Source organism: Vulpes lagopus, chromosome 24, assembly GCF_018345385.1.
Source record: "Vulpes lagopus strain Blue_001 chromosome 24, ASM1834538v1, whole genome shotgun sequence".
Classification (NCBI taxonomy): domain Eukaryota; kingdom Metazoa; phylum Chordata; class Mammalia; order Carnivora; family Canidae; genus Vulpes; species Vulpes lagopus.
The window spans coordinates 33,687,830-33,712,171 of NC_054847.1; the positions used below are offsets into that span (position 1 = coordinate 33,687,830).

At 34.8% G+C, this 24,342-nt stretch overlaps 1 protein-coding gene across 5 annotated transcripts in view; it reads right to left on the reverse strand.

Moving 5' to 3' along the window:
• Positions 1-24,342, reverse strand: part of PRPF40A (pre-mRNA processing factor 40 homolog A) — a 57,977-nt gene that overhangs the window by 14,971 nt on the left and 18,664 nt on the right. For 3 of the 5 annotated variants that reach the window (XM_041739394.1, XM_041739395.1, XM_041739393.1), the window contains exons 7-12: positions 11,163-11,273; positions 9,410-9,530; positions 9,118-9,171; positions 7,521-7,545; positions 6,483-6,857; positions 362-470 (exon numbers count right to left, since the gene is read on the reverse strand). In XM_041739394.1, the coding sequence (XP_041595328.1) occupies positions 362-470; positions 6,483-6,857; positions 7,521-7,545; positions 9,118-9,171; positions 9,410-9,530; positions 11,163-11,273 (795 nt within the window). The remainder of the gene's footprint in view (positions 1-361; positions 471-6,482; positions 6,858-7,520; positions 7,546-9,117; positions 9,172-9,409; positions 9,531-11,162; positions 11,274-24,342) is intronic. The other 2 variants (XM_041739398.1, XM_041739397.1) reach the window with 1 other exon arrangement.

The following is a 24,342-nucleotide window of genomic DNA, read 5'->3' on the forward strand; positions in this document are numbered from 1 at the left end:
TTTCTTATTGAACCAAGGCAAACCTGGGTAATATATATGTACAGACTAAAAAGAAAACTTAAACTGAAATTTAAACAGAGCAAGGATATTTTTCTTATGACTACTGGTTAAAAGATAAAAGATTATGAATAAAAAAACATTATAATTACATACAGAGGTGGAATGTGCTGTGTAATACACTATTCACAAAAGTTTTTTTTGGTTAAAATCAGTTTCACAAAAATATTCTCCAAAAAACTTTAGTTCATTTTTGGTTACAACATTTTATGAGATTAGCATTTTCAAAAAGGGCATCAAGGTGCTGATTGCATTAAACAGTAACTTTACTAATTATTGCATGTCATATAAAAATCTTTAATACCTTTTCTTTCAATAATTCTTTAAATGCTTGCTTTGCTTCCTCCTTTGTATTCCAAGTATAGGTTTTTTTTGCTGGTTGGCTTTCCTCCTCTTCTTTTTTTGGAGTAAAACTAGAGGGAAATTTAAATATGGTATTTATAACAAGTAAACATTTGCTTCGCTTATAAAAACAATTTTTAATCATTTAAGCATTTGATATTGAGGTTAAATTTTATAATTTTAGAATAAACTCTCCCGTATGAACCCTACACACTTACTTAAACATAAAGACATAAAGGTAATACACTTTTTTCCTGGAACATTCAGTTATTAGGACCCTGCATAGGGGCCTCTAAAAAAACAATGACACTAAAACATTAGTTCCACTAGTCCACAAATGAATACTTTTAAATGGTCTATAAAACTTACCTAGTGTTTTCATTTTAGTGCCTTAGTAATTAAGGATTTGGGCAAGTGTGCATAAATATAAAGATATTGAGGGTACCTAAATCAGGATGGGAAAAACTACAATTCATGAGAACCAAATCTAGCCCACTATCTGTTTCTATACATATAGTTTTACTCGTAAGTTTATATATTACGGCTTCTTATATGCTACTACAGAACTGCATCATTTTAAGACTGATCCACAAAACTGAAAGTATATATATATATATTCTTTTGTAATTCACAAAAAAGTATGTCAAACATTGATATCAAACAAAAAGAATGAAAATATTCAAGAATTACCAACTGCACTAGTTTGGGGGTCTTTATAAAATGAAAAGATCATATAATACTAACATCTCTTCCTATATAAAGGTAAAAAATGCAGGAAAAAAAAAAAACCCAAAATGAACCAGAATGCTTAGGGGAAGAGAATGGAGCAAATATTAAATGGAGCAACTACACAAAACATATTCATACCCTCTGAGTCAAGTAACCTTTCTTTGGGAAACTTATTCAAAATTATCAGAAATAGTATAAAGGGCCCAGTCAAAAATTACCACCTGTAAATGGTATATGTTGCAGAAATTAAAAAGATTATGACGATTCAGATACTAGAAGGAAATACTAGAAAGAAAATAAGCAGAAAGTAATTGTTTGTTGCTGAAATTATGAAAAACAAATTATTGTAGAAAAAAATAAAAGAATAGGGATGCCTGGGTGGCTCAGCAGTTGGACATCTGCCTTTGGCTCAGGACATGATCCTGGGGTCCGGTCGATCCACAGGGAGCCTGCTTCTCTCTCTGCCTATGTCTCTGCCCCTCTCTGTGTGTCTCTCATGAATAAAATCTTAAAAAAAAAAAAAGTATAAAAGGATATATAAAATACCATCCCAAAACTTACAATGTCTATCAGAACACTGAAATTTACATATATGTAAATAATAATCATTCAACATGCTGGAGTATGTATCTTTTTTAATTTAAATTCAATTAGCCAATATATAGTACATCATTAGTTTTAGATGTAGTGGTCAGTAATTCATCAGTTGTGTATAACACTCCATGCTCATCACATCTCGAGCTTTCCTTAATGTCCTTGACCCAGTTACTCCATCCCCCACCTACCTCCCCACTACAGCAACCCCCAGTTTGTTTCCCAGAGTTAATAGTCTCTCATGCTTTGTCTCCCTCCCTGACTTTTTTTCCCCAGTTTTCCCTCCCTTCCCTTGTAGTCCTCTCCACTATTGCTTATATTCTACATATGAGGGAAACCATGTAATTGTCTTTCTCTGATTGACTTAGTTTACTTAATACCCTCCAGTCCCACCTATGTTGATGTAAATGGTAGGTATTCATCCCTTCTGATGGTCGAGTGATATTCCATTGTGTATATTATATATATATATGTAATATATATTATCGTGTATTAATGTGTACATTATTATATATATTATATATATAATACACACACACACACACACACACACACATACCACCTTTTCTTCACCCATTCTTCTGTTGAAGGACATCTCAACTCCTTCTACACTATGGCTATTGCAGACACTGCTGCTATGAGCATTGAGGTGCACTTTTACTCCATCTGTATCTCTGGGGTAGATAGTAGTGCAATTGCTGGGTCACAGGGTTAGCTCTATTTTTAACTTTTTGAGGAACCTCCTTATGGTTTTCCAGAGTGGCTTTACACCAGCTTGCCACCAACAGTGTAATAAGAGGATTCCTTCTTCTCCATATCCTCCTCAAAAGGTCATTTCCTGACTTGTTAGTTTTAGCCATTCTGACTGGTGTGAGGTGGTATCTCATTGAGGTTTTGATTTGTATTTCCCTGACGCCAAGTGATGTTGAGCAATTTTTCATGTGTCTGTTGGCCATCAGTATGCCTTCTTTGGAGAAATGTCTGTTCATGTCTTCTGCCCATTTCTTGACGGGATTATTTGTTTATTGGGTGTTTTAAAGTTCTTTATAGATCTTGGATATTAGCCCCTTAACTGTCATTTGCAAGTATCTTCTCCCATTTCACAGCCTGCCTTTTAGTTTTGTTGACTACTTCCTCTGCTGTGCAGAAGCTTTATATCTTGATGAAGTCCTAAAAGTTCATTTTTGCTTTTGCTTCGCTTGCCTTTAGAGATGTGTATTGCAAGAAGTTGCTGTCATCGAGGTCAAAAAAGTTGCTGCCTGTGTTCTTCTCTAGAATTTTAATGGATTCCTGTCTCACATTAGGTCTTTCAACCATTTTGAGTTTATCTTTGTGTATGGTGTAAGAGATTGGTCTAGTTTCATTTTCCTGCATGTGGCTGTCCAACTTTCCCAGTACTGTTTACTAAAGAGACTGTTTATTTTTTTCCATTGAATATTCTCGCCTACTTGGTCAAAAGATTAGTTGACTATAGAGTTCGAAGTCCATTTCTGGGTTGTCTATTCTGTTCCACTGACCTATGTGTCTGTTTTCATGCAGTACCATGCTGTCTTGATCACAGCTTTGTAAGGTATTAAGATGCCCCCAACTCTGGCATTCTTTTCCAACATTCCTCTGGCTTTTTGGGGTCTTTCCTGGTTCCAAACAAATCTGAGGATTATTTGTTTCAGCTCTGTGAAAAACATCATTGGTATTTTGATAGAGATTCCATCAAATGTGTAGATTGCTCCAGGCAGCATAGACATTTTAACAATATTTACTCTTCCAATCCATGAGCATGGAATGTTTTTCCATCTCTTTATGTCTTCCTTAATTTCTTCCATAAGTGTTCTGTAGTTTTTACAATACAGATCCTTTACCTCTTTAGTTAGGTTTATTCGTAGGTATCTTATGATTTTTAGTCCATTAGTAAATGGTATCAGATTGGATTAAAAAACAAGACCCGGGGATCCCTGGGTGGCTCAGTGGTTTAGCGCCTGCCTTCGGTCCAGGGTGTGATCCTGGAGTCCCGGGATCAAGTCCCACATCAGGCTCCCTGCATGGAGCCTGCTTCTCCCTCTGCCTGTGTCTCTGCCTCTCTCTCTCTCAAGTCTGTGTCTCTCATGAATAAATAAATATTAAAAAAAAAAAAAAAAACAAGACCCATCCATATGCTGCGTACAAGGGACTCATTTTAGACCTAAAGACACCTTCAGACTGAAAATGAGGGGATGGAGAACCATTTACTACGCAAATGGACCTCAAAAGAAAGCTGGGATAGCAATCCTCATACTAGATAAATTAGATTTTAAACCAAAGACTGTAGTAAGAGATGGAGACGGACATTATATCATACTTAAAGGGCCTACCCAGCAAGATCTATCGATTATAAATATTCATGCTCCTAATTCGGGAGCAGCCAATAATACCAACCAATTACTAACCAAAGTAAAGAAACAAATAAATAATAATACACTTCCACAACCCTCTCACAGCAATAGACAGATCAAAGCAGAAGATCAACAAAGAAACAAGGGCTTTGAATAACACACTCAACCAGATGGACTTCACAGATAATCACAGAATATTCCATCCTATTGCAACAGAACACACATTCTTCTCAACTGCACATGGAACTTTCTCCAGAATAGATCACATAATGGGTGGGTCACAAATCGGGTCTCAACCAATACTAAAAGATTGGGATTATTCCCTACATATTTTCAGACCACACTGCTTTGAAACTTAAACTCAATCACAGGAGGAAATTTGTTAGGAACTCTAACACTTGGAGGTTAAAGAGCATCCTACTAAAGAATGAATGGGTCCAACCAGGAAATTAAAGACTTAAAAAGATTCATGCAAACTAACAAAAATGAAAACACAACTGTTTAAAACCTTGGATATGGCAAAGGCAGTCCTAAGAGGAAGCATATTTCATTACAAGCCTCTTTCAAAAGACTAGAAAAATCTCAAAAAAACAAGCTAACCTTTCACCTAAAGGATCTGGAGAAAGAACAGCAAATAAAGCCTAAGAGAGAAGAGAAATAATAAACATCAGAGCATAATTTAACAAAATAGAAACCAAGAGAACAGTAAAACAGATCAATCAAACTAGGAGGTGGTTCTCTGAAAGAATTAATAAGGCAGATAAAGCCCTAGCCAGACTGATCAAAAGGAAAAGAGAAAGAACCCAAATTAATAAAATCATGAATGAAAGAGTTCATGAGCGACACCAAGGAAATACAAATGATTTTAAGAACATATGAGCAACTATAGGCCAAAAAATTAGGCAATCTGGAAGAAATGGATGGACTAGAAACTTATAAACTACCAAAACTGAAACAGGAAGGACAGAAAACCTAAACAGACCAATAACCAACTCTTTATCTTGGGATTGTGAGTTGGAGCTCCAGGATGGCTGCAGACATTATTAAAAAAAATAAAACAGGTGCCTCAGTGGTTTAGCTGGTTGAGCATCCAACTCTTGCTTTATGATCTCAGGATCCTGAGATGAAGTCCCATGTTGGGCTCTGTGCTCAGAGGGTAAGTCTGCTTTCCTTCTCCCCCTGCCCTCCTCCCCCACACAAGTGTGTACGCGCTCTCTCTCTCTCTCAGATAAATAAATCCTTAAAAGAAGAAATAAAACGTAAAAAAGGGCACAAGGATATACATAAAAATGTTACTGTTATGCTTTCAAATATACCATGTAGATTCCTTTTTCAACTTCTAAGCATCAGAAAAAAATTTAAAGCTATTTTCACTTTGGGAGCTGTACATAAAATAAAAAAGAGTATTTAACAAGAAGTTGGGAGATGAAATCAATGTTTAAGTATTAAGAAGATGGGTGATCATGTATGGAATGTGACATCACAGTTAACAGTTTTTTAAAAAATATATGTGGACATTAAAGTCAAGAAGCATAGCTCAAGGTTACTTTTTATATCTATATAAAGCACAGCCACAGGAAATATGACCAGATGATACAGAATACACACACATGTAAACTACAGCCTGACAGATACAGCTATTTTGTCATTAAAAAGTTATACCAATTTAATTACACCCTATTAAACAGTTTTCTTACACCCTAGTAAATCTTTATTTTTGTCTACCTAATCTTTGCTTCTATTTGTTCAACATCAAACTATAGCACTTCCTTGCAGAGTTGTGCTAAGTCATACTTGAGCCTGTTGCAAAATAGTTAATACTAATCCTGTCTCTATTTAAAATTTTGTTATTTTAATAATCATGGGCATTTTTGCATTAGTTTTGACTTAAAATCTAAAATTGCTGCACGGGGGATCCCTGGGTGGCGCAGCGGTTTGGCGCCTGCCTTTGGACCAGGGCGCGATCCTGGAGACCCGGGATCGAATCCCATTTCGGGCTCCCGGTGCATGGAGCCTGCTTCTCCCTCTGCCTGTGTCTCTGCCTCTCTCTCTTTCTGTGTGACTATCATAAATTTAAAAAAAAAAAAAAATTTTTTTTAAATAAAATTGCTGCACGGTAACTGACATATCTTGATTACTAGGGTGCTTGGTACTCCACTTTAATTTGTTCCTCGCCCTGTGTCTCTGAAGTCTGGTTTGTAAAACTTGAGGAATAGTTTTTCAACAATTTAAGACCATGAGCCCACAAAATTCAGCCTTGGTAATGATTATCTAAAGGTTCATCTTTTGATTCTCAAAAAATTTTTAAACACTCAATGGCTATCAAGTAAACTCAAAATTTCTTCCATTAATGAAGTCTTAATTTTGCAAAAGACAAGTCACTGAACTTACTCGGATACAGTTTCTTGCTTAGCTGTTTCTTCTCCAGTATTACTGGATACTTCCATACTCTGATCCTGAACAGCAGGAGTACTAGTAAGTTGTGCTTGTTCTTCAGTTGAAATTGTCACTGTATTCTCGTTATCTACAACGGTAGCAACAATTGAAGTAACCTCAGGCTCAGGAACAACTGGACCAGTTCCACCAACAGTATTTGAAGCAGAGGTGGAAGCACTGGCATTGGCTGCAGCCGCAGCAGCAGCAGCAGCTGCGGCTGCAGCAACAACAGCGGCAGCAGCTTCCGCAGCAGCCATGGTGCTCATGGTGGTCGGAATTTCTGTTGTAGGAACCGGGGCTGTTGATGTTGTGGTGCACTCTTCTTGCTTACTATATATTAAAAAAAATAACAACAACAACAACAAACTGGTCATCTCGTTAATAATCAGAAGCCATACAATATAGTCTATTCTAAAATCAAATGAATAAGATTTATAAAAGAGAGAAAGGCAATGTGACAAACTATTAAGCTATCTGAGAAGACTAAAAACAATGAAACTGGATTACTTCGACTTAACTGAGCAAACATCCAGAATAATATAGCATAGGGACTCATGCAACAATCTGCACTTCCGGAAGTCCAACAATTATTTTCAATCACAAAATGCCCTACTATCACATTGTATTACATACCATAAAATTTGGCCTATATCATAAATTTCTATATGAACTTTAAATTTTATTCACTTCATATATTCAAAGAACACCTGGATACAGGAGTTAAATCAAACCAAACTTTGGACTTTTCTGTAACACAGGCTTCTTAATTCAAAGGATGTAATCCAAATTCCAATAATTACCATCTAGCAAACTGTCCTTTGTATATATCTTGGTAAATATTCTTTTCCCTACCCCAAATCTTCCAAAGATATCACACCATCAGGCTGAACATGGTAAATATTATTTATACTATAAAGCAAATAGTTAAAACAAGAATGTTACATATTGGAGATACCAAATTTGTAAATTGTACTGATGTCCAAAACTGCTTACCTGCTTTCTTCGGCTTTGATCATTGCTATTAAAGAGAAAAAAGAACAGTTACCTATGACATGGTTTTTAAATACAATCACTGAAAACAAACTTTAAAGGGAGATAAGGAGAAGTTTCTCATACAATAAGATTTTAATTTACCATCCAAAAAACCCAAACTTTTTCAGAGCAAATGCTTGCTCCAAAGTTCCAGGACAGCAATTAAAGAATGAAGACAAATTTAAATGACAGCAGTTTTTAGTAAAGTTTCTCTGCACACTCCTACTTTCCCAAAGGCTACTGGCTATTGCAGAACTCAGAGTATCTGTATAATTCTGGAATAAAACAGCATTTTCTCTGGGGGGTTAAACTATTTGATCATTTTAAAGGTACCAAATTCAAAATGAGACCAAATTCATATTATGAAATTCCAGCACATATATACTAGCATTGACAGGTAGATAGATAGTTATGCACACCAACTATCTTGTAGTAGGGTTATATCAGAAATGAGCTTGATATTTTTTACATGAATAAAATGGGAATCTACCTATCTACATTATTATTAGCCAATGCTAGTATAGAAATTTAAAGAGCTTTAAAAAAGACTTGTATTCAGTATTTCAGCTTCCATTCCAATTAATTTTTTTTTTATGAGTAACAAAAATATTCAGCATCATTAGGGAATGAGATGGTCCACATAACTGATAACAAAGCTGAACTTTATCAAAGTACTTAAAAAACTTATCCCCCCTTACTGGAAATCATTTCAGAAAGCAGGTTTAGGATGTCTGACAAAACATACTATAGGAGTCATCATTACTAACATAAATTAACATATTTTTCAGATACAATGATGATCCAAGCTAATTACGTGACACAGGAAAAAGGTAAGCAGACTTAAGACCATAGTGCCTTTAGGAAATTTTTATTCTCTTCACTGTCAGATGTCATTCCACACTGATGACTAATTTACTGGCTCCATTTCTTAAAATGCTTCTAAGCATTTTACTTAAGCAATTACTGCTAAGTTGATAATTAATGACACCAGATTCTATTTCAAAAGTGAGAGTAAAAGAACTGAATTTTCAATTTTCACTCTAATCTCTATTTGAAGAACTGGGTTTTATATTAAGTAGTATTTCCCAATTTTCAGGGGTATTTTGTATAGTTAAGGATAATGAAAAATACTCCCTTTGTAAGTGAAGCATGGTATTTTTAAAAATCCTCCTATAACAAACATAAAAGCTAATTTGCAATGTTGTTAAAATAAAATCAGCATTAAATGCATAGTCTGACAATATATTAAAAATTTTAAACTCAAAGGCTCTCTGCTATCTGCTACATGGGTGAAGTCACATATTATATGTATGTCTCAACAGCTGTATTTATAAATACTGTACATGATGCCCTTATTCAATTTTCCAATGGTAAATTAATTTTTTAAATCAAAGTATAATTTTAAAATTTACAAGCTCATTTATAATATAACCCTTAAATGAATTTTTAATTAGAGATTTCTCACTGCAGATTTACCCAATTATGGTTAGTGAACATTAGTAACATACTCTAAAAAATGTTAAATAATGACAGAAAATGAATTATCAAAGCAGCTCACCATGCAGGTTTGATTTTGTAATAAGACTTCCAGCAACAATGGTATTCTGGTATCCTAGTTTCAGTGGAATCAAATCAAATAAAAATCTATTTAAAATCTATAGAACTGATATCTAGAGCAACAAGAAAATAAGAGCCCATAAAACGGTTATACCATTTAAAACGTTCTAATCATTTAATTTTTAAAAATAAGACCTGTGTTTGAACAATCCTATTTATGAAGGATTGTTTCAATGTGAATGACATAGATATGTAAAAAATTAACATTAAAAATTATTTTTTTTCTGTGTTACCTTCAAGATCCTCAAGTTCTTTAGGTTTAGCCCAGCGGGATTCTTTAGTTTGAGAATTATAATAGTAAGGCTTTCCAGAGTCAGATTTGTATTCCTTCCAGGGACATTTAGATAAAAGTTGCTAAAGGAAAATAAAAATCTTCAGTTAATACCATCACTTATTATTCACATCTCTGCTTCACTAAATATTATCAGAATCTTTACAAATCAAATGCTTTTGAGATAAGCTACCAATCACAGCATACTTAGGTGATGTTATTTGAGAGCGCCAAATCTTAACCACTAGACCACCAGGGAAGGTGATGTTATTTGAAATATTATTTAATCTTTACAATAATACTGCAACATCTATACCATTATTTCTAATTTATACTGTTGCTTATAGAAAATAACTTGTTTAAGATAACACACCTAATTAAGGGGCAGACGCAAGATTCAAAAATCAGGTCTATATAAATTTCAAATCCTATTTGCTGTTGCCATTTATACTCCACCATAAGTAAAATCCATATCAAACCATTAATGACAGACTCCTCAAATACTAATAAAAGTAGGAAAAACATGAAAACTAGGAAAAAGCAAACCCTGCTTTATCCATGCTTAGACAAGGTTTATGGCTATAATTTATTAAACCTATGTGAACTATCTTATGTAAGAAAACAAAAAAAGTATGATATACTTAAAACCTAATATATATAACACTGGCTAGGGTGGCATGAGAATGCTACTGAAAACTCTTATTTAGATGATATTTTGGTGATGATATTTAAGGAAGAAGATTTGCTTATGTCAGTCCTGGGATAAAAAAATTTTACTATCTGCCAACCTTCCATCCCAAGTATTGCTGTGCGTTAATATGGTGGCCTGGAAAATATTTTTGTATCTTCAAATTCCTTAATTAAGAGGGAGAAAATAAACATACGCTGCCAATTAGAAAAAAATCCCCAAGTATGGCCTGAAATGCCAGATCAACTCTTCCTTAGGACTCCAGAGTTCCCTATGCAATAACGTCTACTCAGTTCATTCCTTCAATCTAATTTCCACACTGTATATTTTAAATGATAAAATTTGCAACACAAAAAGAAATAAACATGCTTTTCAGAGGCTTTTCCCAGATAAGATTTCCCACTCTTAAAGAAGAAAGTACTTGTAATTTAATTCGATCTCCATTACCCCAACTCAGTGGAAACTTAAGAATTCATTGGAAAACATGGAATCACCTAGGTTTGCTATAAAAGGAAAACAGTTTAAAATGTGAATTTAAAAAATGGAGGGCAAGCAGTGAGAGTCCTTCTGCTCTTCAAATTTATTCTTTAAATCATCTTTCTCAAATTGATGCCACTTGATAAGGGTTCCTGAGCAGGGGCAAAAAATAAAAAATCAGTAAACAAAATTGGTCTGTCCTCCTACCAAATACTCATGAAATCCAAAAAGAAAAAAGAAAAAATAAAAAAGAATCCATTTAACAATCCCTAAAAATTTTATTTTATTTTATTTATTTTTAAAGATTCTATTTATTTATTCATGAGACACACACACACACACACACACACACACACACACACACAGAGAGAGAGAAAGAGAGAGAGAGAGAGAGAGAGGCAGAGAGAGAAGCAGGCTCCATGCAGGGAGCCCGACATGGGACTCGACCCCGGGACTCCAGGATCCCGCCCTGGGCCAAAGGCAGACATTCCATCTCTGAGCCACCCAGGAATCCCCACCCCCTATAAATTTTAAAGGCTCAAATTTTTACCTCAGCCGGTGTTTTCAGATCATCCGGTTTCTCCCAAGTGGACTGTTTTGTTTCAGTATTATAGTAATAAGTCCTTCCATCAGGTGATTTATGCTCAGTCCACATTGATTTCTGAAGAGCAAAAATTACAGAAAGATTTAAATTATTTAACAGTGCTATACAAGTGAACATCATTAGTTTTCATTAGTTTTATTAACAATATGCAAACAAAAGTACAAAAATAGTCATACTTCTCAATTTTAAGTCATTTGGAATAATTCATCAATGCAACTAGTAGGGAGATAACTGAAAAACAGACCATTTAGAAGTACTTCAAAAGTGGCATGGATCTATTGAGGTTTTAGATCTCTGTATTCTACAAAGTATCTCTGAAGGAGAAGGATATGACTGTTTCTTCTGAGAATGGTAATTCAGTAACACACACAAGACAATCTACATGCAACACAACCTATGCCTTGTAGCTAAAATATATGAAGTAGATGCTAATGTTGTATAGGTGGATTGCTCATTAGTTCAACAACTTGAATTCAAAGATTATGTACCTCAACTTGGACAAAGTTCTAGACTGACATGCCATAAAGACGCAGCTGTCAAAGCTAGAAAGGATGCATTTTGGATGACAGAATTTATCAAGCAAGGTGAAATTTAACAGGGATAAAAAGTGAATCCAAATGCTTCAACATAAAACAGGTGATAGTATTATGTGACACTGGTGTAGAACGTATATCCACTCTAGGACCCAGACGAACTACTAAGAACCTACTCAAAGCTGCTAGTAAAACTTCAGGTATCAATAGACATGATGCCTCAGATAAAGGCTGATTAAGAGTTTTACAAGGTTCCCATACATAAACACATAAAATAATAATAAAAGGGGTGGTAAGAAACTTTGAGAAATGATAGGTGTCTGTGGTCTTGGTGGTGACAGTTTCTCAGGTATATATTTATTCCCCAAATCATCTGGTTATACACATTAAGTATGTACAGCTTTATATGTCAATTATGTTTTAAGACGTTTAAAAAAAGTAATTTTACAAGGAATCATGAATAAACAAATTACTGAATGACATCAAAGGTATTAAGTCCAGTTCCAGGTACCAGATTATTTAGATTGTAACAAAGTACGGTTGAAAAAGGGTTAGAGATGACCTGTATCACGTTTCTTCAAATCTAAGACAAAACACTGTACATATATTTCTAAGAAAAAGTAAAAATATCTTCAAACTATCACATGCTTTTTAACACTCAGATTTTACTTTGCACTTCTGAAACATGTATTCTTACTTAGGCACTTTTAATCAAAATTCAGTTTTTTAATAAATAAAAGGAAAAATAGGCAAAACAGTTAAGCTGTTCCTTAAACTTTCACACTGAGACCATTTTTTGAATGAGAGCTGTAGACGTCCATTATATTCCACATGTATTGATCATTCCCTTTGTCAATAATAACACAGCATTTATTAAAACTGAAAATCACCGGCACTTATTCTTAACTATCTTCTGTACTTAAAGCCGAACCTTCTTTCTTCCTTCTCAACTTTACTGAGAAATAGCACACACCTACTTCTGATTTCTGCGTTGGGAATGTGGTTCAACATACATCATTTTATTGCTTTTTCTACTCTCTCACCATTACTCTCTCACCATAATCACTTTATTCCTAGCTGATAAAAGTGCTCTGTCATCATTATTTCTAGAGCTTTCTCTCAAACCACTGACATTCATTCTTCTGATGTTGGCACTTTTGTTGTTCAAATTATGCACAACTAAGCCATAACTGCTGCTTGCAGACTGGATATCATAAGACACAATGGATTATAGAACGAATCTCCATTTCCGACATGTTCAATGGTCAAAGCAAATATGCTATTTAATGAAGATTTGCAAAATGAGGGGATGGAGAACAAGTAAAGATGACTTAAGGACACAAATTAATGTGATTTTAACACAAGTAGATGAGGCAAGATGATTATTTTCTAAAACTTCTTGGAAGAAAATGAGTTAATGTGAAGGAATTATAAATAGCCATTAGAATTCAAAGAAGAAACTTGATACAATTTGAGCTGTTTGATAACAAACTGTCTGCTTTTCATATAGATCCTTCATTAAGTCATCTGACATGACTATTTACCAAATGGATTATGCATGGTATAGCAGGAGAGTTAGATAGTTCAAAAGATGTATTAAATTCCTTAACTTGTTCTAGCACCTTGAGCAGCATGTAACAACTATAATCTTTCTGGAGCAAATATTAGAGTAACTGCTGGAAATACTTAGCTTATTGTTACTTTAACATTTTTTAACCTAAAGGTGATGTGATTTAGAAATATATGGAAGCCTCAACTATGAGTACTGCTTTACTTCACAAATTCTGCTAAGGCATACAGAGGTTTGTATTTCTTTTATTTTTTAAAAAATGAACCCAACAGCATCTCAGGACTGCACTAAAGAGGAATATATTAAGTTCCAAAATTATATTTAAATTTCCTAAGTTGCACCTGCTAAAGGGCATTCAGGAAAAGAGGAAGTTCACCAGAAACAAACTTATGAAAAATGGAATTAAAAGGGACAAGGTACACTTTACCATATAATAGGGACAAAGAGGAGAGATATACAAACCAGTAAAACAAGAAGCAATTTAGTATTCACTAGCCATTACTTTATTTAAGCCTTACAACTATACAAACCAGTATGAACACTATCCTCATTTTTCAAATAAGAAAACCAAGGCTGACAAGGGTTAATAACTTGCTCATAGTGATTCAGGGAGTAAATAATAAAACTAGAACAATTCAGTCAAATTTGCTTCTAAAGACCAATTTTACTCACACAAATGCTGTGCCAAGGGTATTATATTCAGAACAGTCTAATTGTCAATAAGGACAGATGAATTCCTGATCTATTAACGAGTGGTAAGCACTTGCTATGCCACTCACTGCTCTGCATCAATTCTCAATTCTTTAACTCCACTCAAGTAGATACTATTTATTATCTCCACTTTATAAAAAGAGAAAATGGAGCATAAGAAAGTACAGGAACATGCCCAAATTTAACATAGTTGGCTAGTGAGTTCATTACAACATTGTCCTGGCCCACCCACTAAGTTCCTATTAAGGACAAGGCTCCAACACTTTGCATCAATAGATAGAAACAATCATTTCAGATAGGAATATAAATTTTGTCCTAATGCCTTAACTAATAAATCTACTTACAGAAGTCAATTCTGGAGAAAAATGATTTATCTGATAAACTTTTGCTCCTTTTCCTTCAATGCACCTAATCTGCAACTTAAAGTAAAACTGTATCTTGCTTCTGCTCAAAACTAGTAAGTAGTATTTTAAAAGAAAAATTAAAAAAAAAATGCATCTTTGAATGTTAAATATAAGATGAAGAATGGCATAAAACACTAATGCATATATCAGTAACAACCATAAAGTTGTCCTATGAAAGTCTTCATAGGACAAAATATATGACTTAGGCAAGTAGTTATATTAAGTAGTGAGGACAGCACAGTCTACTCAAAAAACTTATTTTCCTAAAAATCACTACTTTAAAAAAAAAATAAGACCTTTCTAGAGCAATAAACAAATGCTGCCCATCACATATTTAGATTGTCCTTGCCTAATCATAGAATACCTGACAAAGAGATGTGTATTCTGAATGGGCCAAAACCAGGACATTACTTTTAACCATAAGATTAGTTGCTTTTAACCATAAGATTAGTAGAACAATCCTTGCACTGGAGCTCTAGTATTACTCTGCACTTTTGTTACAGATGACAGCCTTCCCAAAATTACTTTATTACTGACAGTTACTGTTATTATAAAAAGCTGTCAACACAAATGATAGTTCTGCGGAATCAACCAAAAGTTAACATTCTTACAAATGAACAAACCGAAATCATAAATTTGCAAAATAAGGAATTAAAAAACTATCATCCTTAATATACAAAACTCTACTATAATTAGTAAGACAATCTAATGGAAAAATAAATACAGCCATTAACAGGACTCAATACAGATAATATAATTAGATGTTCAACTTCACTGGTAAATCAAGGAAGCATACATTAAATGAAAACTTTTTGTTCATCAGACGAGTGACAGTTAAAGACTACTGATATACAATGTTAGGAGGGTGTGAGGAAAAGTACACTGTCGCGCCAGTGCTGGGACTGGGATTAGTATTGGTTCACAGGCAATTTACTGGTTCTCATCAAAATTGAAAATGCAAACAAAAGACAAAGAAAAATGCAAAGAATCCCTTGGTGCTGGTATTTCACGCCACAAAGCCCCACTGTATGCACAGTTGCAGAGATGGGCAAGAATGTTCTCTGCAGGATTACTTGTAATGGGGAGAAGCTGGAGGTAGGTCAACATCTACCCACAGGAAAACTGTTCAGCTAGGGTCCATTCACACTGTACACGTATCTTATGGATATCTGTGTTCTGATATAATAGAAAATGTCTAAGATGCAGTGTTAAATACAGAACAAGACATTGTGGTATAGCGGCAAAAAATACACAGAAAATGTTTAAAAGAAAAAAAGACTGGATAAAAGGAAAAAGTGAATATATATAATTATCAAGAGAGCTAATATACTTCACAATTGGCTTGTGAATAAATTCAATATACTTAAACTAAAATAAACCTAAGTACACAAAATAAACATTTACATACATGACTATTTCTGTAGTCAAGTATAAGCTCAACTGAATGAAACCAAGAGAAAAAACATGACTAAACTGAAACACTACATAGGTAGAAAAGTTCCCTCAACTACTCTAAATAAGGAAAATAAGAAAAAGATAAAATACAAGATTAGAATTAAGGAAGAACATAATTGCAAATCGAAGATTTACAACCAAGTCCCAAAATCTAGAGCAAATCATTTCCTCACAAACTATTATAATTTGCCCTGGAAGAAACACATCATACAAAAACATTCCAATTACTACAAAAGGAACTAAAAGATACCCAACTAGATAATTTCATAGCAGAATATCATGTAGGATTTAAAGAACACAAAATTACAATGTCCTTGTTTCAGATCATAGGAAAAGATGAAAAGCTGTGAAACCTGCAGTGTATATATGCAAATTAGAATTGACTATAGCTATGCCAGGGTGGTTTAATATTGGGAAATCAGTAAGGAAATTATTTCTATTAACAAACTGAGAAAAGAAGCTATCGCAGGAACACACCAAGAGACTCGGTATGATCAAATCACATCCTCAAAATTATGACAGGTCAGATAAATTAAAAAAATAAGAACAAAAATCCTAGAAATAACAAAAACAAAATCAAAATGATGAAGGGCAACCTACTGAAAACCAATAAAAAGTTATTCTAAAGCCACTTCTATTAAAATCATGACCAAAATGTGGGTCTATAATCACTGTATTTCAACAAACACTTAATAGCAAATAACTATTTATATAATAAATAATAGGAAATAACTGATATAAATATTTGGGAAAGAGATAAATTCTCTTATGTTTACTGCTAAAGATTCTAATAAAATCTAACTGAAATGAAAAAAAAAAAGTATTCTAATTTCCCAGGGAAACTGATAAACATACCTAGCACTAAGCTAAATATAAAAATAATTTCTGAACTGGCAATAACTAGTTTGCAGTAAAAATGTAAAAAAAATTCCTATTTACAATACATCAAGATTTTAGAAGGCAAAATAAAAAAAAATTTAAAAAGCTATGATAGCAGTTTCTCCTACCTAAACAGAATTTAAAACAAAAACCATAATGAAAACGAGGGACTTACTATGGATAAAAAGTAACAGACCAAAAACTTATTCTGGACATACATGTGTTTAGTAATTCAGCCTTGAAATACACAGCAACAACAACAAAAATACAGGGAGAAAAAGATGACATCTTTTTAAGTTAAGGATTTTAAGATACTCCTCTTCTTAGGTAGAGCAAAGAGATGAAAGATACGCCAAAATAGGATAACAAAATAACTTTAAATTAAAAGCACACAGAATATCCCTAAAAATTGATCTTAAAATAGACATAAGTGAAGCTTTAATAAAATGCAAACAATATTCCACAGGCTGGGCTTCCCCCAACCCCCGCCATGCTTTCTGATAATATGCAAATAAAAAAGTATGCTAAAAAAAAAAAAAAAAAGGCGACTTCTTTAAAAATTTCTATTCTGCCAAAGGCAAAGTAAAGAGAATGAAATGACAAGCCACAGACTGGAAGAAAATATCTGCAAAGGATACATTTGATAAAAAAAAAAAAAAATTTATCCAGAATATTACAAAGACCTCCTTGTTGAACTTAAAACCCAGGGATGCCTAGGTGGCTCAGAGGTTTAGCACCTGCCTTTGGCTCAGGGTGTGAACCCAGGATCCGGAATCAAGTTCTGCATTGGGCTCCCTGCGGGGAGCCTGCTTCTCCCTCTATGTCTCTGCCTCTCTCTCATGAATAAATAAGTAAATCTTGAAATAAATAAATATACAAACAAACTTAAAACCCAGGGGCCCCTGAGTGGCTCGGTGGGTTGTGTCCAAGATGTGATTTGGGCTCAGTTCATGATTGCATGGGTCATGAGATCAAGCCCCAAGTAGGGCTCTACACTCAGTGAGGAGCTTGCTTAGGAGTCTCTACCTCCCCCCATGCCCACACTTGCGCATACTCTCTCTCAAATAAATAATCTTTTAAAAAATTTAAGAAAAAAAAATGAATACGAGCAACCCAGGGACACCTGTGCAGCTCAGTTGGTTACGTGACTCTTGATTTTGGCTCAGGTCACAATCTCAGTGTTGTGAGATCAACCCTTGTACTGGACTCTGTGCTGGGTGTGGAGTCTGCTTAAGATTCTCTCTCCATCTCTCTGTTCCCCTTCTCACCTCTTTCTCTCCCACTCTAAAAAAAATATGAACAACCCAATTAAGAAATGGTCAAAAGATCTGAACAGATACCTCACTAAAAGACATACAGGTGGTAAATAAGCCTATGACAAGATGCTTAAGATGCTTAACATTGACACTAAAGAACTGCAAATTAAAATTAAATGCCTTTTATTACTGGGGGGGGATTCAAAATGGGTAGCCACTTTGGAAGACAGTTTTGCAACTTGTCACAAAGCTGCATACATTTATACCATATGATCAAGCAAGCATGCTCAGTGGTTATTTATCCAAATGAGTTCAAAACTTATATCCACACAAAGATCTGCTCACTGATGTTTATAATAGTGTTTTATTCATGGTCAAAACCTGGAAGCAAAACTAAGACGTCTTTCAGTAGGTGAACGGACAAACCATGGCAAGTCCAGACAATGAAACTGTCTGCTATTATTATTATATTATTCAGTACCAAAAAGAAAAAGGCTATTAAGCCGTGAGAAAAATGGAGGAAACTATAATGCAACTAAATGAACAAAGCCAGTCTATAGAAGCTACATACTGTATAATTCTAACTATGTGATATTCAGGAAAAGGTAAAACAATGCAGACACTAAGAAGATTAGTGCTGGCTTGGGGTGGAGGTAGGGAGAGAGCTGAACAGGTGCAGCAAAGAGGATTTTTAGGGTAGTGAAATTATTTTGTACACACTCATGACTATACATGTCATTATTTGTTAAAACTCATAGAATGCATAACCCCGAGAATAAAGTCTAATGTAAACTGGACTATGGGGTGTAACAAAGCATCAGTATAGGACCACTGACTGATAATAAATATAACACCCTGGTAGGAGATGTTAATATGGGAGGCTATAAGGGGAGAAGATATTAAGAAACTCCTTACTCAGTGTCCAATTTTGCTGCTACCCTAAAATTGCTCTAAAAAACAGTCTTAGGGCACCTGGGTGGCTCAGTCAGTTAAATGTCTGCCTTCGCTCTGGTCATGATACCAGGATCCTAAGATAAGAATCCCACACCAGGCTCCCTGCTCACTCAGCAGGAATCCTACTTCTCCCTCTGCTCCTAGCTTGTGTTCTCGCTCTTTCTCTCTCTCTCAAATAAACAAAATCTTACAAAAAAAATAAGTCTTAAAAAAAAAATCCCAGATCTAGAAACCAAGAAAAACATACCACCCAATATCCTTTCAATAAAGAAATCAAATGAGGGAAAATAGAAAATATTGGGAACTCAGTGAAATGAAAACCCTCTATGTCAAAATTTAAGCAACACAGTTAAATCACTACCAAAAAAAAGTCTAACAGCCATGAGCTAAGTACTCAAGAAGCTGGAAAAAAGGCAAGAGTTATCAAGAAGGAAATAAAGATAGCAAAAATAAACTGAATGGTTACCCCCTCCAAAAGACAGAATAAATAATGGCAATGATAGGATTTCTAACTCTATGCTAAATCATTATTAAACCTCAACAAAACAGATAATGGGGGAATAGTTCAATAAAATTGGAATAGTTCAATAACCACTAAACAAAATTGACATAGTTATCTAAAATCTCTATGCTCAAAAAGTATTAGGTTCAGACAGTTTTTATTTGTGTTCTAATATTATTCATCACCTATGCAAACTGTTCTAAGGACCAGACAGAGAAAGCTTACTAATTGTAGAAAAACCACCTAAATAACAAAAGAATTAAATACACGTATATGCAGACATATACACTCTTAACACACTTAACTAGGGTTCACCTTAGTAATGCAAAGATGAGATATCAGAAAATGTATCTGTGTTCTTGCACTTTTAACAGACTATAACAAAAATATCAAATGACCATCTCGGGATAAGAAAAAAAGCATTGGAGAATTTTAAAAATCAAGTTCATGGAGCCCCTCAGTTGGTAAACCATCTGACTCTTGATTTCAGCTCAGATCACAATCTCAGGGTCCTGAGATCGAGCCCCAAGTCAGGCTTCATTCAGGGCATGGGGCTTGCTTAAGATTTTCTCTCTTCCTCTCCCTCTGCCCCCTGAAAGTACCCTCCTCCACTCTGGCTTGTATGCATACATTACATTCTAAAAATAAATTTAAAAATGAATGAATGAATAAATAAAATAAAGTTCATAATGACTTCTCTCAGCAAACCAGGAACAGAAGTGTTGTATGTGTCCCTTACACTCTAAAAGTAAATAAATAAATAAATAAATAAATAAATAAATAAATAAAACAAAGTTCACAATGACCTCTTCTCAGCAAACCAGGAATAGAAATATCAATAAAGGTGGTTTATCAAAAGGCAACAGTAGAAAAAAAAAAAGATACAGTAAATATATTAAATGGAGAAATTTAATACATATGCTCTTTAAAACAAGTTAAAGATGCCAGCTTATCACTGCTGCTGCTCACCATAGTACTAGAGCTTTTGACTGACACAAAAAGTTGAAAGATTAAAGATTAGAAGAAAAAATAAGTCAAAATTCATTATATAATATACAAAGAACCCCCAGAGCAACAATTCAGCAAACCTCCTGGAAAACACATATAAAAACGATCATAAAGTATAAGATTCAAAATAGCACCAAGTCTTATACAGTATGTATAAACTAACAGAATGAGGAATGGACAAGACTCTAATAGGAAAAATTAGACTTTAATAGACAAAATTTGTCTTTAATAGAAAGAACTGACTACCATGTTCACTGATAAGACTGAGTATTATAAAAAAAAAAAAAAAAAAAAAGACTGAGTATTATAAATATGCCCTCATAAACTACATATTCAATGCAACTCCAGTCAAAATACCAAAAATATGTTTTTGGACAACCCAAAACTGATTAAGAAAAAAAAAAATACCATTTACAATTGTACCAAAAATAACACAATACCTAGGAAAAAAAGTAACCGAAGATGTTAAAAGAACTATACAGTGGAAACTAGGATAGTTTCCTAAATGAAATGACCCTAAATGAAAAAAAAAAACGAAAGACATAAATAAATGGAGAGACATTCCATATTCATGGACTGAAAAATTAATATTGTTCAAATGTCCATACTACCCAAAATAATCTATACATTCAATATTATCCCTATCAAAATTCCAAAGGCATTTTTTTTTTTTTTAAGATTTTAGTTACTTATTCATGAGAGACCCAGAGAGACAGGCAGTGACATAGGCAGAGGGAGGAACAGGCTCCCTCTGGGGAGCCCAATGTCTGACCTGAGCCAAAGGCAGAGGCTTAACTGAGCCACCCATGTGCCCCAAAGGCATTTTTCAAAGGAACAGAACACACAATCCCAAAATCTGGATGGAACCGCAAAAAGACTGAATAGCCAAAGCAATCCAAAGAACAAAACTGGAGGCATCATGCTCCTTGCTTTCAAATTATATTACCAAGGTACTATAATCAAAATAGTATAGTACTGGCATAAACCTAGATATATGTAGATCAGGGCTCCCTGGGTGGTTCAGCAGTTTAGCGCCTGCCTTCGGCCCAGGGTGTGATGCTGCAGTCCCAGGATCGAGTCCCACATCGGGGTCCCTGCATGGAGCCTGCTTCTCCCTCTGCCTGTGTCTCTGCCTCTCTCTCTCTCTCTCTCTCTCTCTGTGTCTCATGAATAAATAAATAAAATCTTTAAAAAAATAAGATAAAGTCTTAAAAAAAAACCTTTTGACAAAACAATAATCAACAAAATGAAAAAGCAACCTGCTTAATGGAAGAAAAATATCTGCAAATCATGTATATAGAGTTAATATCCAAAATATATAAAGAGCTCATACAATGCAACAGCAAAAGCCCCCCCAAATAATCTGATAAAAAAATGAGCAGAGCATCCGAATAGACATTTTCCCAGAAAACACATATAGATGGCCAACAGATAGGTGTTAGAATGTGGGGAAAAAGGAAACCTACATGTACTGTTGATGGCAATGTAACTAGTGTAGCCACTACGGAAAATAATATGAAGGCTCCTCAAAAATTTAGAAATAGAACTACCATAAATTCCAGCAATTCCGCTTCTGGGTATTTAGTCAAAGAAAATGAAAACTTAAAAAGACACATGTAATTTGGGGAATATAAAAAACAGTGAAAGGGAATAAAGGGGGAAGGGGAAAAAATGAGTGGGAAATATCAGAAAGGGAGACAACATGAAAGACTCCTAATTCTGGGAAACGAAACTAGGGGTGGTGGAAGTGGAGGTGGGCGGGGGGTGGGGGTGACTGGGTGATGGGCACTGAGGTGGCACTTGACGGGATGAGCACTGGGTGTTACTCTATATGTTGGCAAATTGAACACCAATAAAAAATAAATTTATAAAAAAAACCAAAAACACATATACCCCCAAGTTCACAGCAGCCTTATTTACAAAAGCCAAGATAGGAAAGGTGTGTACACACACACACACACACACACACACACACACACACAGGAATACTATTCAGCTATAAAAAAGAATAAAATCTTGCCATTTACAAAACACAGATGGACCTTGAAGGCGTTATGTTAAGTGAAAAATCAAATGGAGAAAGGTAACCATTTGACCTCCCTTACATATAGAATCTTAAAAACAATATAAAATCCAAACTTAGATACAAAGAACAGATTGAGGGTAAGGGTTCGAAATGGGTGAAGAGGGTAAATAGGTACATAGTACCAGTTATAAAATAAGTTAACTCATGGAGATGTAACACATAGCATAGTAATAATACTGTGCTGTATATTTCAAAGTTTTGAGGAGTAAATCTTAAAAGTCTTTATCACACGAAAAAAAGATCTGCAACTATGTACGAATAGATGTTAACTAAATTGTGATCATTTCACAGTGTATAGATAACAAATAATTTTGTACAATCTAAAATGTTATGTCAATTATACCTCAACAAAGAAACAAGTATGAAACATGTAAAGAAAAAAGGAGAAGAGGGGGATCCCTGGGTGGCTCAGCGGTTTGGCGCCTGCCTTTGGCCCAGGGCGCGATCCTGGAGCCACGGGGTCGAGTTCTGCATCAGGCTCCCGCCATGGAGTCTGCTTCTCCCTCCTCCTGTGTCTCTGCCTCTCTCTCTCTCTTTCTCTCTCTCAAGAATTAAATATAATCCCAGAATACCACAATTTTGTCTTTTTAGTGTGTGTGGGTATATGTATATTTACAGATTTTTTTGGAGGGGGATACAGGAATTCATACACTAATATGTGAAAATAGCTAAAGCAATAATGAAGAGAGAAACAACAAAGAAGTGTCTTAATAAACTTTTTAGAAGATTTATTCATTTATATGAGAGAGAGAGAGAGAGAGAAAATGCAGGGGAGGGGCAGAGAGAACCCTCAAGCAGACTCCTTGCTGAGCACAGAGTCCGACTTGGGGGCTGGATTCCAGGACCCTGAGATCATGACCTGAGAAGAAATCAAGATTTGGCTGCCTAACTGAGCCGCCCAGATTACTATTAAAGCTGTTTTAATCAGAAAATGTGCAATACTGGATGAAAAATAAACAAATAGAGATGGAAAATGTAAAAGAAAACCCAGAAGTAGAAGCCAGAATATGTGTGAATTTGACGTATGATTAAAAAGCTATTTCAGGGTGCCTGGTGGCTCAGTCCATGATCCCAGAGTCCTGGGATGGAGTCCCACTTAGCAAGGAGCCTGCTTATCCCTCTCTCTCTGTGCATCTCCCCCCCTGCTCAAGTGTGTGTGCTCACCTTCTCTCTCTCTCAAATAAATAAAATCTTAAAAAAAAAAAAAAAAAAGATTATTTCAATTTAGGAAAAAAGGTTTGATAGACAACTGACACAACCAAAACACTAATGGTGGTGGTGGTCCCTTCGAGGTGGAAAAACTTAGGGTGAAATTCACTTTCTTCGTTTTAACTTATGTCTGCTTCTTAATCCCCCAAGCCTGCATTATTTAAATAAACAAACAAAAAACCATGAGCTATCACTAGTGAAAAATATAAACAGGCACTTGTAATGGAAGAACACCACATGGATATTTTATAATTCTTCAACATTTTGTTAAAAAGATTTTATTTAAAGAGAAAGACAGAGATCCCACATGCAAGCAGGAGAGGGGTAAAGGAGGAGACAGAGAATCCCAAGTAGACTCCACAACTAGCACAGGGCCCAGAGCTGGATCTCATGACCCTGAGATTATGACCTGAGTAAAGTCCAACACTCAACAGACTGAGCCACCCAGGCGTCCCTATAACCATTCAACTTTTAAAGCAGAAGATATAAAAAACTTTAAAACGTTTAAATACAGTTCACAATTAAAAGTCTTTCCCCTCATATTTAAAATATTAACACA